At 36.8% G+C, this 14,552-nt stretch overlaps 2 protein-coding genes across 3 annotated transcripts; both read right to left on the bottom strand.

Moving 5' to 3' along the window:
• On the bottom strand, nucleotides 4,126-6,062 carry LOC109234349 (40S ribosomal protein S18-like). The gene is made up of 3 exons (XM_019400308.1): nucleotides 5,980-6,062; nucleotides 5,743-5,903; nucleotides 4,126-5,102 (listed from the first exon to the last, which is right to left on the bottom strand). The coding sequence occupies exons 1-3, from the start codon at nucleotides 5,980-5,982 to the stop codon at nucleotides 4,886-4,888; spliced, it is 381 nt and encodes a 126-aa protein (XP_019255853.1). The 5' UTR covers nucleotides 5,983-6,062; the 3' UTR covers nucleotides 4,126-4,885.
• LOC109234350 (inosine-5'-monophosphate dehydrogenase 2-like) lies at nucleotides 7,226-14,095 on the bottom strand. 2 transcript variants are annotated; one of them, XM_019400309.1, is made up of 5 exons: nucleotides 13,001-14,095; nucleotides 12,233-12,412; nucleotides 11,436-11,693; nucleotides 11,146-11,239; nucleotides 7,226-7,623 (listed from the first exon to the last, which is right to left on the bottom strand). In XM_019400309.1, the coding sequence occupies exons 1-4, from the start codon at nucleotides 13,988-13,990 to the stop codon at nucleotides 11,168-11,170; spliced, it is 1,500 nt and encodes a 499-aa protein (XP_019255854.1). In that variant the 5' UTR covers nucleotides 13,991-14,095; the 3' UTR covers nucleotides 7,226-7,623; nucleotides 11,146-11,167. The 2 variants fall into 2 exon arrangements, with proteins under 2 accessions (XP_019255854.1, XP_019255855.1); XM_019400310.1 differs by lacking the exon at nucleotides 7,226-7,623 and adding an exon at nucleotides 9,750-10,074.

Below are 14,552 nucleotides of genomic sequence, written 5' to 3' on the forward strand. Positions count from 1 at the left end.
CGTACCCGACGTACCCCTACCTAACCCCCCCCCCCCTCCCCAAAAAAAAAATTTAAATATATTGTTAAGTTTTAATTTTATTATTTATCGGTTTAAAGGCTCAAATTTTTACAAGTTTCAAAATTATGAGTTCGGAGGTTTATGTGTTTGGAAGTTTACGAGTTTAGAAATTATAAAGTTTACGGGTTCGAAATTCCGCGATTTTGAAAGTTTAGCGGTTCGAAAGTTTATGAAATTTGTGGGTCCGTAAGGTTGTTGGTTTGAAAGTTTATGGTTTTATGTTTATTATATCTAAACTATTTTTGAATACTCTTGAGAGGTCATTTTCCTTAATTTGCGTACCAAACACCGGAAAATGAATAAGATTACTACTTGTTTTCCAAGAAAACATTTTCCACGGAAAACATTTCCGTTATACCAAACATACCCTAATATTAGCAAAAAATTTGGCTAATAAATAGTATTTCCCTATTAAAATTATACAGAAACTCCTAATATTTAGAAATTTAAATAACACGAGCCACATAAATCGTAGCTTTCGTCAATCAAATTCATTAATTAGCATATCTGCGTTAACAAAGAAGAAAAATTAAGCATAGTACTCTGCACAGGTTAGAAAATAATTAGATAGTCGTTTGAATTTCAGTTGGCTAGGATTATTATTTGTGCAGATAAGATCTTTTGTAAGAACTTCCAGAATAATAAAATATATATGGATATACACAATATTGGCGTGCACCTAATGATTATTAATCGTAGATTATTAATGATTATTTTTTCCTATTTTTTGCATTTATTTTAACTAATAATAACTCAGTATGTTTGTTGTTAAATATTAATTTTGAAATTACTCATTTTTAGACTTTCTATGAACTTATCAATTTTTTCTGTACCACCTCTTCATTCAGATATCCCTAAAAGTACAAAAGAATCAATTTCTTAACTTATTTTATTTGAAAAATTGCGATAATATTTTTGTGTAATTTGTCTATATTTGTTTTACTTTACATTGTGTAAATTATTATTTCTCATTTTCTATCGCGTGGAAAGCAAGAGGAGGAAAGAAAACGCATGTACGAACCAAAGGTGATTCCCGATGAGGACGGGTTAAGCAGGACTGACAGGTTTTTAAGTTGGCAAACTTCTAGAGAAGGATTATACATGACACCTTAGGCGAATCCCACATCAGAATAGGAGAGAAAAGTGAAGAGCACAAGTTCATACGATATGTGCGCTTTTAGGCTCGATGATGGCATAGTCCAAGAGATAAATTTGTAAGGTCTGTTGGGTCAAAGCGGACAATATGTATCATGGGCTTGGGCCGAGATAATTCTAATCATAACAAAGTAGTCAAAGTAGAATTAATTAGCAAAGGTTGATAGCTTATTTATTTTAAATAAATACCCAAGCTTTATGCTTTTTTAACTTTTAAGTTGTAACGGCACAAATTTGCAAACCCAACGAAAGCTGTATTTGGGAATTCTATGATTTTCAAGAGATTGGCAAAGTTCAAAATTTGAGTTTTCGGTGAGAAGTATATATATCCTGGTCAAAATAGATATAACCCTGTTAATAGAGCACCTTGCCAGACTCTATATTTAAGCAATGATCACTAATGAATTAGGGTGTGAACATGAAGAACCTACTTGGCCTGCAATGGAAACAACGGTTTTTGATCATTAAATTAGTTTTAAGAGCCTAAATGGTTCAGCTCCACAGTTTGCATTCTCACTCTAATTATCATCACTAGCTAGGGGGACTCAAATGATGCAGGAGGTGGATGTTAAGTTGAAATTTCAACTCATGTCACAATTCACAAATTTATAGGAGTATGACATGGTAGCTCAAGTCCAACTTGTAGTGAACTTAATGGGTATAGTTGCATGGGACTCTTGGTTTCAAGTTACTCAAATAACTTGTTTGCAGGGAGCTTCAATTCGACAGTACATTTTCAAACTATAAGATGCACCACCATATATAATATCCCTAATGTTTTAGCAAACCTTGAGCAGGCGACAACCTGAGAGCCCTTTGACTCCTTCAAGACAGATTCTTGCTCCAGTGGTCCACTTTTATGCTGGAGAGTGGGAGGAATGATATATCCGAGGTACCAACAGGGATGAGTCAGAGGAGGATTTCATGGATGGCTCTAGTAGTCAAGAAGGTAGCATATTGGCGCAGGAGATCGAAGAAGCTCTCTGGAAGCAGAGCCTAATGGCGAAGAGTAATGTATACCTTCCATGTAGCTTCTTGAGGGATATATATGATGTAAATTTAATGACTCAGTGCCCTCCCTCAAGAAGCTACATGGGCTGGGCTGCCTGATAAGGAAGGTATACATTACTCTTCAACCATGCTGATGAGTTTCCCTTTTTAGCTCCTATGTCTGATTTTATATTGGAGTATCTGACTATATGCTACTGCAATTTTCTATTCTGTCTTAACAATTTCAAAACCACCAGTGTCTGAGGCCTCCCTATGGAGTAGTATACCTGGCTGCTAAAAGGAATTATGTGAGCTTTAACAGTGCAGCACGACATCTGACAAGTGTGGTAGACGAGGAAGGTGTTTTTAGAGCTAACAGACAGAGAGATCTCGAAATTCGCCCAAATTTTATTCATCTAGCATTGTTCTTATTTTTATGCTTCTATATTTATTTATCTTACATGCGTTATGTGATGATAGATTGACATTCAAGTATTAAGATGAAAGCATACGTTACGTGGCTTTGAGTCCTGTTGGTCTACTTATGTAGTTATTTTTGCTTGTGGACCTTTTCTTCCTTATCTTGAAGGTGTAAATTAAATGTACATTATCTTGATTTATACATGATGTCATTATGTGTAAATAGCACGGTATAGCCAGTTTTCGGACTGGTCATTCAAAAATAGCCAGCGTTTATCAAGTCAATGAAAAATAGCCACTATTTTGCTGCAACAGAGACTGGTCCAGCATAATATACTGGAGTTCGGTGCACCTGTGTATGAACTCCAGCATATTATGCTGGACCGGTATACTTTGATGGCTCCAGTATAATATACTGGAGACTGGAGCACCGGTGCTCCAAACTCCAGTATATTATGCTGGAGTGATATACTTGCTGGAACTCCAGTATATTATGCTGGAATTCTAGTGTACTTATGCTGGAACTCCATCATATTATGCTGGAGTTCCAGCATACTTATCCTGGAACTCCAGTATACTTATGTTGGAACTCCAGCATAATATACTGGCGTATTTTCCGGGTTTTGAACAGTATTTTCGCTCAGATTTATCTTTACATGAAAAGTGGCTAAATCTCGATTACTTTTGAAACTGGACTATTTTTGAACGACCAGTTATAAATCTGGCTATTTTTAAATTTCTCCCTGTAATGATTCTCCACTTGGGCTAGATTGAAATGTCACATTAATCATTAATTCCTTTGATGGCTTTGAAAGAACTCGTGCATTTTTTTTGTTTCATAGTCAAATATGTATGAGTTTTCTTGCTGTTGAGATAAATAAGTCGATGCCTAGCTCCTACGGTGTGACGGATAGTGTGTACGGGACCTGGAACGCGAGGGGTACAATGTTTAAGGCCTCTCCTGCAATAACTCTAGCCAATATTATGTTGCAAGCTTCTTACCGCCACCTTATAATTTGTGGCGTGCTTGCAAGTTGCAATTTCCTCATAACTCCTTGATGTGATTCTTTGAGTTAACAAAGAACCAACCGATCAGCATCTGAAAGAAAAACGTGATTTCTGGGCCGTTTTCAAGAAACAACGTATCTCAAGCTTTAGGACTCGGAATATGATGATTCAAAAACGAGATGAAAGATGACGATCTGAACTATAAGATAAACTATTTACTCGTTCAAAACAAGTAAATATTGATGATGTACCAGTTCAAGGAAAATTGTGATCCTATAATAACCAAAAAGAAAAAAAATGAATTTAGATCAAGAAACGTGTTCTTGAATGATCAAGAACTATAAGATTCCTAAAGTCACCACTTGAAATCAATTGACGTGATAAAAAAAACACCACACGCAATTGAAAACAAGATAAAAGACTATCACCACCTTGCTTGGAATCTAAAACAAGGATAAAGAAGATAAAATAGAGAAAAACACTCTTGCAAATTAGGGTAAAGCTCAAAAACGTGATTTACATTCTACAAGGCAAGAGAACCCTTTATATAGGCCCAGAGTCTCTTCTTTGATGGCTACAATTCTTATTCTAATAAGGAAATAAAATAACTAAAGACAAAGAAAGTAAAATCCCTATTCTACAAGGAAAAGAAACTAGAATCCTATTAAAAGGAAAATCTTTATTCTAAAAGGAATAAACTAAATCCTATTTTATTTAGGAAAGGGTCATGGCTTCTTGATATCAATCTTGAGCTTCTTGGGCGTCTTGCGCTTTTTAAGTCCATATATTTGGACTTGAGCAAGTCCATATGTTTGGACTTGAGCTCTAAAACATGATCTTGGCCAAAATTAATAAAATTTAACATAAATTGTTCTTTTGCGTCACCCCTCAAGCAGGTGAGTCCAGAGCAACCAAACTTTTCTAATACCAGTAAAGTCTCTGCTGACTCTTCGTTTTACTTTTGAGCAAAATGTCTTTTAGGATTACCAAACTCGGAAGCATAAAGATAAAATTTAACTTGTGATAATAAACTAGAGCCTTCGTTATGAGAAATCCAATTTGGTTCCGTGTTGCTTAAGAATTGAGATCCGAATCCTTTCTGAAGATAATCACAGTTTTCTCATCTAAAAACATTTCCCCATTCCATGACGTCTGATACGGAGTACAGTTATAGGCTTCTTTGCTGATGATATTTCCATTGTGCAGTCTTTTTATCCTCCTTTTGGAGCAACCTTATGTCAAATTCTGTTAGCTAGCAATGGTTCGAGATCGACACACTAGCCAGCAAAACAAAATCAACCATACTTGTGACTAGGTTGATGTCCAGGGCATTAGATGTAACTTGCGAAAACTTACCATCCTTGTAATCCTTTTGCCTATTCAAAAACCAGTCAGGGATTTTGAATTGACGAGGATTTGCCACAACAACCATCAAGCTATCGAGTTCAGCAGCAGAAAGTTCACCCGCCCTAGAGAAAAGAGTAGTAGCATAAATTTAGACAACTTTGCAAGAACTAAAATACCAAAACGGGAAAATTCAGTTCAGCACAAAAGTTTAGAACAGTCTGTGAGGAAATGTTGCGTTGTAAAAAGGCCCCTTTGACAACTACTAATTTAACTTATTGGTAAACGATCAGCTACCTTCCTCATTCATCAATCTCAATCTCTGAGCCATAGGCTAACTCTTTTCTTTTTTAAATGAAGGTGGTGTCCAGACCAGCTCACGCCAACTAAAGATAGCAGGTACCTTTGCAAATCATATGCCAACTTCCTCGCCCAACTATTAGTTATTTCTCAAAAAAAAAAAAATAACAGCAAGGCGTAGAATACAAACCAATTATAGTTGCGGAAAGAATAGTTAGGCATCCATTTTCAATTTTAATTTCGCGATGGAGCATTGTCTAAAATGAAAATATAAATTCAAAACTCGAGGTAAAATGGGGGATCTGAATCCAAAATTGAAGACAAAAATAACAGTACATAATACTCCAATAACACATAAGCATACCGAAAAGGTTTAACAGGCTTAGTTGCAACAAAAAACAATGATGAAATCAAAATTAGAGCTTCATTACGTATTAGTAGGAAGAGAAAAAGAGAAGGGAGTACCTCTTGCTCATATCGATATCGGCTTTCTTACAGGCAATGTTAGCGAAACGACGGCCAATACCTTTGATAGAAGTCATTGCGAACATTATCTTCTGTTTCCCGTCGACGTTCGTGTTTTGCACACGAAGTATGTGCTGAAACTCTTCATTTGCAACCAGCGACTGCACCCCAAAACCATAATCACTAACAATTCGAAAGAGCAATTTACATATGCGTATATAAATATATAAATCTCACCATCCCTACGGTTTCGAATCCTGCTCTGCAGTGCGCCTGTTTCGTTCACTCCTGAAGAGATGCACAACTCCCAAAACCCTAACGGTGATGGAATAGTATTAGCTTATGTATATATGCGGAAAAGGACAATATAGTAATTGACCATCTAGTGAAGCTATTTTGTAATTTGCACTTGTAGTGCAGAGATTTTTTGGTATAGTGACAGTTGTCTCTCTTAAGTTTAGAGGATTTTAAGAAAATATTGTGTGCATAAGAAAAAGTTAAGTTACACCATAAAGATCTCAATAAGTGAAAATTAGTTTTCCAACGATAATAGTAAACAACAACAACATAGTCGATGTAATTTCACAAGTAGGGTCTGGAGAGCATAGAGTATACGCAGATCTTACCCGTATCTTAAAAAAAAGAAAAGAGGCTGTTTTCGGAAGACCTTCGGCTCAGAATAAAAAATGTTAAACCATAAAAAACTCAAAATCAGAATAATAATAATAATAATTAATGAACAAATACATTAAAAAGTAATTGCATAGCACATTGAATAATTTTTGCTTCACCTTCAAATTTTAGAAAAGACAATTGTGCAAAATAAAATACCCTAGTAATCTTTAACACTGTTAATTGACTTCTATTACCCATCTTTTCTCTAAGATGTTTACTCTATCATCATGTCATTTATATTGAGCTCAAAAAAGTATATTTTTACAAATTCTTTCTTGGAAGACGTATGATTTTTAAGAGTTAAGTATGTTTCCATCCTTCTCTCCCTAAAGCCTATTGTTTCACGTTCAGTATTTCTTCTCATGTGATACTTATATATTATGGTGTTTTTCAAATTTACGTTGCTTCTCGACGTATAATCCCTTCACTTTTTTTTTCATATTGAATATCCCACTAGGGACTTCTTAACATATGTTCATCGAAAAATATCTACATTTCATTATGTTATTTTTCTCATTTTCTGATTCATTCTAGTTTCCTTACAGGAAATAACCCCATTGTAGATAAGATCAAAAAAGAAAGAGGTTGTATTTTACTTGATTGGGAACCAATCTCATTTAACAATCAGATAATCTCTCCCTAAAGAACTAGAGCATGGATTAAGCATCATCCACTAGCAAAGATGTGATTGACAATACAAATAGCAGAATAGACTAGTCTCTTGCAAGAGAAATAAATTATGTAGATAAACAAATGCAAGTCCTTCACCCTACATTATTTTACATCCCCTTATACACGAGACAGTTGCTTTAGTGCACAAAAAAACAAACATTACTTCCAAGATCTGAAGGTCCATATTTTGTATTAGTCACATTACGTAGAAGTGAAAGCACCATATAATTGAAGGTGAGAATCTCACCAGGCATCACATACAATTTAGAGCATTCAAACATAAAGTTCAAATAAAACCAAAATTTGCATGCAAAGTTCTTGGCGTTGAGATGTAGCCTCAACTGTTTGGAACCACCTTATTTTCATACCACCAATAGATACCCATCCTTCATTATCCCATTTTCCCCATGTTTCGAAGAATAAAGGCAGTGAAAATATGCAAAAACAGAACGATCTGCCATTATGCGCTTCCTTCTGCATTCTTCCTTGCTTCTTCCCGCATAACAGCTCCCACATATATTTCATAACAACATCCTGTAAATATAGATTAGGAAGATCAGAATGACGGTTTCAGAAGTATTAAACAGTCAGCAGATTAATGGTTTACAAAAAGATTCATAACAATTGTAAATTGCACACAAAATGAGGCAGCAGGATATTTAGGATCACAAGACCTCCCTCACATCCAGGAGTTATCTTGCCCCAAAGATGCTATTCAATAGAAAAGACAGGTAGAACTGCTTTTCCAGGATACAGAGTTAGCGTAAATAGCAGCACAATAAGCAGCAAAAAGATGCTGTAAGGGACATAACTGATAGCATCTAAATTACAGGAGTTGGATGTAAACCAACAGAGCAGAAGCTTCTTAAAATCTTTAAATAGCATCGAACATGAATGAGAAGCCAATGACTATGAAGGTTGGAAATTGATTGTTTCAAATTATATTAGGAGCAGCATAGAGATCATGTAGCCTATTAAGCAGCAAAAGGAGGATAATAGCATATATTGCACAGAATATATAGCCTCGGAACAAGATCTCAACGCAATTCAACATAATAGAAAGCTTTAAAAAAAAGTTCTTTTTTGTTTCGGGGTGAATAGGTAATTAAAGAAGGTTTTAAAATATTTTCAATGGCTTTGAAGAAAATGACTGAGAAGCCAATGACATGAATATTGGAATCTGATTACTTTGCAACTAAAAACTAATGCAGAGTAGTAACACCGACAGTGACAGGCTGTTGTTACACTCTGATCAAAATTGTTTTGAGACTCTGACACCTATTAAAAGCCACAAGTTAATAATAAGCAAGAACCATGGTTACTTTTTAAAAAGATAAGCAAGAAACATGGTGTTTGTCAAATGAGTCTTATGATTATTATTTTTAAGAAGGTAAGATTTTTCATTGGTAAGCAAGAAGCACTAAGAAGGTGCTACAAGGCTCTTACAATTGTTCTTATTTCAATTTCTATAAGTTGGAGAAAAAGAGGGGCATAAAGCCTAAAGAAACCTGTGACGACCCAAAGGGTCATCACTTGTTTCCTTACCCTTTCTGTGCTTCCGAGGCCTTGAAAACCTCATTTAGAGTTGCCTCGATTTGCGTGCGTAGTCCGGGCGTGTAGCCGGAAAGCTTAAATATGAATTCTGTGAGAAAAATGCTAAATTTTGATACTAATATGAATAAATTTGACTTCGGTCAACATTTTGGGTAAACGGACCCGGACCCGTGATTTGGCGGTCCCGGTGGGTCCGTAGAAAAATATGGGACTCGGGCGTATGCCCGGAATCGAATTCCGAAGTCCAAAGCCCGAGAAATGAATTTTTGTGTGAAATTGTTTTCTGAAAAACATCTAATCGAATTCCGAGGTCCGAAACGAAGACAACGGAGTTTGGGACCGAAATCCAGAATTTCCAGCCTGCTTTAGCGTGTTTTTCGTGTGTGTGTGGTCATTTATACAAGTAAGAGGTGAGGGAGTGTGTCTTAGAATAAGAGTGAAAATGGAGAAGAAGAAGAAGAGGGGAAAGCTGCTACAGGGCTCGGGAAAAATCTAATATGTTCTCCCCCTTCTGATGTCTTAAAGGGCTAAAATGTCGCACGACCAAATAAAATCAAAGTGACCAACGGGAATAACGTGTATAATTACAAAATTGCCCTCGACAGGAAGCAAGCATGTTGATGATGCAGCCACCTCAACTGTTGCTTCTAATATTAGAGAAAATTTCAATACTACCATTACTAGCTGCCTTTGGATGGACTGCAAAGTAGGTTTGGATACCTGATAGACCTGTACCAATAACTTCCAAGCCAATGACAAAAATTGCTGCAAAAATAGTCCATGGGGTATTAAAATGAGTGTTCTTCCACTCAGCAATCCATATTTTTCTCTCAATTTTGACTTTCACACCAACAAAGGCATGTGGATTAGGCACCAAATCTTTTGCTATTTCATTGAAGAGATCTGCTACTTCTTGATCACTTCCAAGAAAGTTAAGTAGACCTTTTGATCTCAGCTCTTTCACATCTTCAGCATGATCAATTAGTGAATCCATGAAGCAAAGATAAGATGTAATACCAAAGTCATGTGGTGTGTCAGGGCATGCCTCATATGCAACCAAGTTTAATAGCTCCGACTTGGTTGAATCATCTATGGTTATAGGTGCAAGTGTTAAAAGAGCTGAGCAATGAAATGAATTGAACTTAATGTCACGGCTCTTTCCACGCCTGAAACGTATTCCTGCTTTCTTGAGCTCCATGGCTGAATGATATGAGCACCATTCACCCCTTAGATAGCATCCGCCTTCTGAGAAAACATTTGGGTCTATGAGTTGCATTCGTAATATCTCGAGCAGATGAGCAGGATTTTCTTCTTTGTCCTTCACAAATCTTGCCAAAGAAATCAAGAAAGAAATCCTTGATACTTTGAATTAATCCATGACTTTGAGGAGGCTTTGCATTAATCATACTCATTCCTTCATCTTTCTTGAACCTACAGCTCATTAACACATGCAAGACTTCAAAAGGTAGCTGATTTTGTTATTCATATTTTTGTTCGTGTAAATTTACAACTCTGAAGCACATGAATGGTATTGGATCATGACGTAGACCTTTGAACGACTATTAAGAATAATATATAGTAGTAATTAGTACTCCTATATTACATACACGCGCGCTCAAGAGTCAAGACTACAATGATTATTAGACAAATTGACAATGTTGTTCCTAATTAATCCAAAATCATTCTCATTCTTATGAAGAGGTTGTCTAAGTGAAACTTAAGTGACTGATACTTTGGAGGGTGTAACTTACTAGAATTTTCAAGAACAAGGCACACTAAATGCAATACGACTCCTCCGTTTCTTACTGTATAGAACAAAAACAGGATTGCAGATATCAGAATATAAAACTTGATATCAAAGAAAACTTAATAGAAAGTAAAATGCGAAAGATCTAGACTACCAATTATTTTCACTCTAAGCATCAGAAAAGCCTAGAAATTTAGAACTAACATTGAAGAATTTGGCTTTGACCACTACAGAAATGGCTGCTCATCGGGATAAAATCACTAGCCATGCACCTGTTTTGTATGGATTTTCCGGTTTCTATAGAAAATTAAGTCATTAATGTAAGCCCTTCAACTAAGAATACCAGAGAAGCCTAAACTATAAAGGGTTCACTAGGAATACAAGTTAATTGGAGATTCACTATGTGCCACCCACATCACCCTATGGCTACCAATATTTTCTCGTACTTTGGTCAATAAAGTTTTACTATTAAAACTAATTATGAAAAGGAAGAAGCTTTTCCAAATTCATCTTATGGAGTTATATTATATTGACAGTTAGAAGTTTCATGCAATTCTGATTTGCCATTTTGCACATTGTACTGGCAAGAGGTTGATTTTGCAGCACACTTTTCGATATATATGGTAATAGTTGCTGATAAATAGAGCGAGAAACTTGGAGCATACATTCCCAAAATTTGACTACACTGCCAACGACAGCTAAGGTTTTGTAAAGTTTAACAACAAGAAACTTGTGGATCAAGCGTAACTGCTTACATTACTCTCCAATAAAGTTAAATCAGAAGTATCTCTTCTCATAACCGACGAGACCATGAACCCCTCCTTCAACTTGTGCGGCTCCTGTTCGGACCTGGAGAACCAGAAAAGAGAGTTAAAGTTAGATTCCCATGAACTAACAATCAAAAAAAAAATAGATCCCCATGAACTATGAGGTAAGATGATTCTGCCATTTCATTTTGTTTTTTCCAAACACCCGGAAAAAAACCCAAACATGCAACAATAATAATAGTTGAGTAAGAAGATACAACAAAAAACAAGAGACAAACCTCTAGCCTCAATTTGCCTGATTTTAAAAGATGATGAGCAGATTGCAAGGAGGAAGCACCTAGATCCTGGAATCCTTGCTTTACAGCTTGCATTGTATAGGGAATGAACTTCAGAATAGAACCTTTATCAGCAACTGAACCGACAACTCCCTGAGCAATCTTTAGTTTAGCAGTATCACCCAAGTATCTTGCATCACTCCCTTTTGTCATTGCTTCCAGGGATCCCATACCTCGATATTTTTTCACACGCAGACCATTCTATCCTTGCCCAAAAATTGACCAAAGTTAAAAATAGCACAAGGGCATATTGAGGTGGCTACACTTGCAAATATGAATAGAATCACCAATGTTCTTTTAGTCTCACAGTACAAATATTTGCAATCAAGCAGCTTTGAAGATTTAACATAACCAAAACTCTTGTCTCGGAAAGCAGATATACTACGTGCCAAATAATCAAATATACTATATTTATTTAAAATAAGGCTAGTATACCGGTAGTCTAAGAGTTGGCACAAAATGTATGTTTGACACTAAGACTTTGCTGCTGATCAACTAACATTTCATGCCAACCTTGAGGGACCCGCCTAAAAATTAAAAAGTTTTATATAACTATGTTCCAAAGAGCAACTTTCCATGGACCAAGTCAACTTGCACGCGGTATAAACTGAAATCAGATAGGAAAGTTTCCAGGCAATACCATGTAAAAATAAGACTCCAGATACAGCTAAAAAACCGTAGATGTATCTTGGAAGGAACTTTTGCATACATATATAAAAGCATTGAGAATCCAGTTGTACCTTATATTCATATGTGCCAGGAGCTTCATTACTACCAGCCAAGAAGCTTCCCATCATGACAGTTGATGCTCCAAGGGACAATGCCTTCACGATATGGCCAGAATTTGAAATCCCACCATCAGCAATCACAGGGATACCATGCTGCTCAGCAATTGATGACACCTTGTAAACAGCAGTTGCCTAAACAAAATTGATAGAGAACATAAGTTTCATTTACTTTTACCGAGAAAACTATCAAAATGGTCCTTAATGATATCTGGGGTTGCTTTATTTTGGTCCTTAATATATATCACACTTGACAGATATAGTCCTTGATGTAGGTAAAAAGATGACACAGTTGGTAGAGAACCTAAATCTAACTGATTTCTCAAAAGAGGCTTTACGTTCAATGCTTTTCCCTGCTCAGAGATCAGATATTTTCCCCGCACAAGGAAACATTCACCGCTATTCTCTTCAAATTTGCACTCAATGATAAAAACTGTACTCTTCAAATTTGCAAAAAAAAAAAAAAAAACTGCACAGCTATCAGTTCACTGCGCCAGAGTTTTTGACTAAAAAACTGCAGTGCACCATATTTTTTGACTAGAAAATGGCACTTCAAAGATAATTCACCAGATTTTTTACTTACCAAGCTGCACTTCCATCACATAACCAAACATAGCAAACAATGCAACAAATTTTAAATTCGAACGAAGGGAGCACAATTAGCGGAACAAAACACCAGCTGCTTCCAACAATAACAAGTTAATGAAGAGATAGATAATTCACCTGACCGCGACCCACAGCGCAAACTTCTTGAGTGGTACAGATGGACCCAGATCCCATACCAACCCTCAATCCATCAACTCCCTGCTTAATTAAGTTCTCAGCTTGGTAATTAGTGACTACATTTCCACCAATCACATCCAAGTGAGGGTAAGTATGTTTCACATGCTTGATCATATTAATCTGGTACAGCGAATTCCCTTGCGAGCTATCAATCACCACAGCATTAATCCCTTCTTTCACCAAATGCTCCAGCCTCTCTTTATCTGATTCCCTTGTCCCCACCGCTGCCCCCACTAAGAACTTCCCGTCTTCCCCTAAAGATGGCAAACCCAATTTCGGAAGTCCCTTTATTCTCTCCATGTCAGCACTCGTGACTAAATTGACTACTTCCCCGTTTTCCTCCTCCTCGTTTACTAATGCAACAAAGTCCAGCTTTTTAGATGCCATGTAGCCTGCCACGTCATTGAAATCATAACTCGAAGGCAGAGTAACGGGAGAAGTGTTCATATAAGCAGAAATCCTAGCTTCCTTATTGCTCAAGTTCTTCCAATCAGACTTTGACACGTGTCCTAACAGTTTGGATTGTTTGTTCCCTGACTCGGTGACGAAAATGCAAGGGGAGTTAGCGAATTCATCGGCGGAATGGATTGAATCCGAGGGAGAAGCGAAGATTAAGTCGGCGGAGAAAGGGAATTTATGAGATTTGGCAGTACGGATGATGGATGCTTGTTGAGAGATAGTGTTGTTGTAGTGAACGATACCTATTCCGCCGAGCGCCGCCATGGCAACGGCCATGGAGGTCTCGGTGACGGTGTCCATAGGAGAAGCGACGCAGGGGATGGAGAGGGGGATGTTGCGGCTGAGCTTAGTGGAGAGGTTGACGTCGTCGACGGGGAAGTCGATGTAGCCAGGGAGAAAGATGACATCATCGTAAGTGTAGGAGTAGCCTTGGTTGAACAATCTCTCAGCTGGAAATCCGTCGTCGTTCATGGCAGCGGCGGCGCTGGCGGCAAATATTAGGGTTGAGTTTTGTCTAAAAAAAATTTAGCTGGGAAAGGATATCTAGGTCAACACGTCTGCTTGAGCTATTTGCTTAAGAGTTAGGCCCACAAGTGTATTTTTGTAATTATAACAAAATTGAGCAACACTATTGGCTGGAAAAATAGATTACTGTAGCTCCTTCATAATATCTTTGTTGTGTTGACTAATTCACCCTTCTGCTGATAGGCTATCATCAAGACGGACCCACTTTCCCAACCCAACCTACTTAATTTCCTTCTTACTGTCTTCATTAATCATGTCACACATGTCATTTATTTAGGGTAGATTTAAGAACATAAAACAAAAACCTCAGTTTGTATACTCGTTTTTTTAAGGCTAACAACTTAAGTTTAATTAAGGTTGTTCCTTAATTAATTATTTTTAAGGGGAACGCGTACTCACTGCAATTGCAACGCTATTACAGGGTTACAGCGAGCGAACGACGTGTCCAAGATAAGGCTTAATCATTGAGCTATTTTTTGTTATTTTTATTGGAAAAATTGAGAATAAG

The sequence above is a fragment of the Nicotiana attenuata genome, chromosome 11 (assembly GCF_001879085.1).
Source record: "Nicotiana attenuata strain UT chromosome 11, NIATTr2, whole genome shotgun sequence".
NCBI classification, from domain to species: domain Eukaryota; kingdom Viridiplantae; phylum Streptophyta; class Magnoliopsida; order Solanales; family Solanaceae; genus Nicotiana; species Nicotiana attenuata.